This window comes from Volvox carteri (genome assembly GCF_000143455.1).
Source record: "Volvox carteri f. nagariensis unplaced genomic scaffold VOLCAscaffold_814, whole genome shotgun sequence".
Classification (NCBI taxonomy): Eukaryota; Viridiplantae; Chlorophyta; class Chlorophyceae; order Chlamydomonadales; family Volvocaceae; genus Volvox; species Volvox carteri.
The window spans coordinates 1-682 of NW_003308293.1; the positions used below are offsets into that span (position 1 = coordinate 1).

Below are 682 nucleotides of genomic sequence, written 5' to 3' on the forward strand. Positions count from 1 at the left end.
AGGCCTGGATGACGGCGCGTAGAGCGTAAGACGAGTTTCATCGAGACGTCTGTGCGATGATGCGACGCGTGTCGGAAGAAAGATAAGGCTTGCGCGAGAGCGCAAGAAGACATCCCAGCATGCGCGACACCCCAGCATGGGCCCTCCGGGCCCCTTCCAGTCGCATCCGCGACCCCCCAACATGGGCCCTCCGGGCCCCTTCCAGTCGCATCCGCGACCCCCCAACATGGGCCCTCCGGGCCCTTTCCAGTCGCATCCGCGACACCCCAGCATGGGCCCTCCGGGCCCCTTCCAGTCGCATCCGCGACACCCCAACATGGGCCCTCCGGGCCCCTTCCAGTCGCATCCGCAACCCCAGCATAGGTCCTCCGGGCCCTTTCCAGTCGCATTCACGACACCCCAGCATGGGCCATCCGGGCCCCTTCCAGTCGCATCCGCAACCCCAGCATAGGTCCTCCGGGCCCCTTCCAGTCGCATCCGCGCCATTCCAGCATGGGCCCTCCGGGCCCTTGCCAGTCGCATCCGCGACCCCCCAGCATGGGCCCTCCGGGCCCCTTCCAGTTGCATCCGCGACACCCCAGCATGGGCCATCCGGGTCCCTTCCAGTCGCATCCGCGACACCCCAGCATGGGGCATCCGGGCCCCTTCCAGTCGCATCCGCGACACCCCAGCATGGGCCCTC

At 68.2% G+C, this 682-nt stretch overlaps 1 protein-coding gene across 1 annotated transcript; it reads left to right on the forward strand.

Moving 5' to 3' along the window:
* Positions 1–226: 226 nt before the first annotated feature.
* Positions 227–678, forward strand: VOLCADRAFT_71841 (uncharacterized protein; the record flags this gene model as incomplete). Its single annotated transcript, XM_002959793.1, has 2 exons — positions 227–339; positions 384–678. Coding segments are annotated over 2 exons (408 nt in total), but the record flags the coding sequence as incomplete, so codon positions are not given.
* Positions 679–682: the final 4 nt, after the last annotated feature.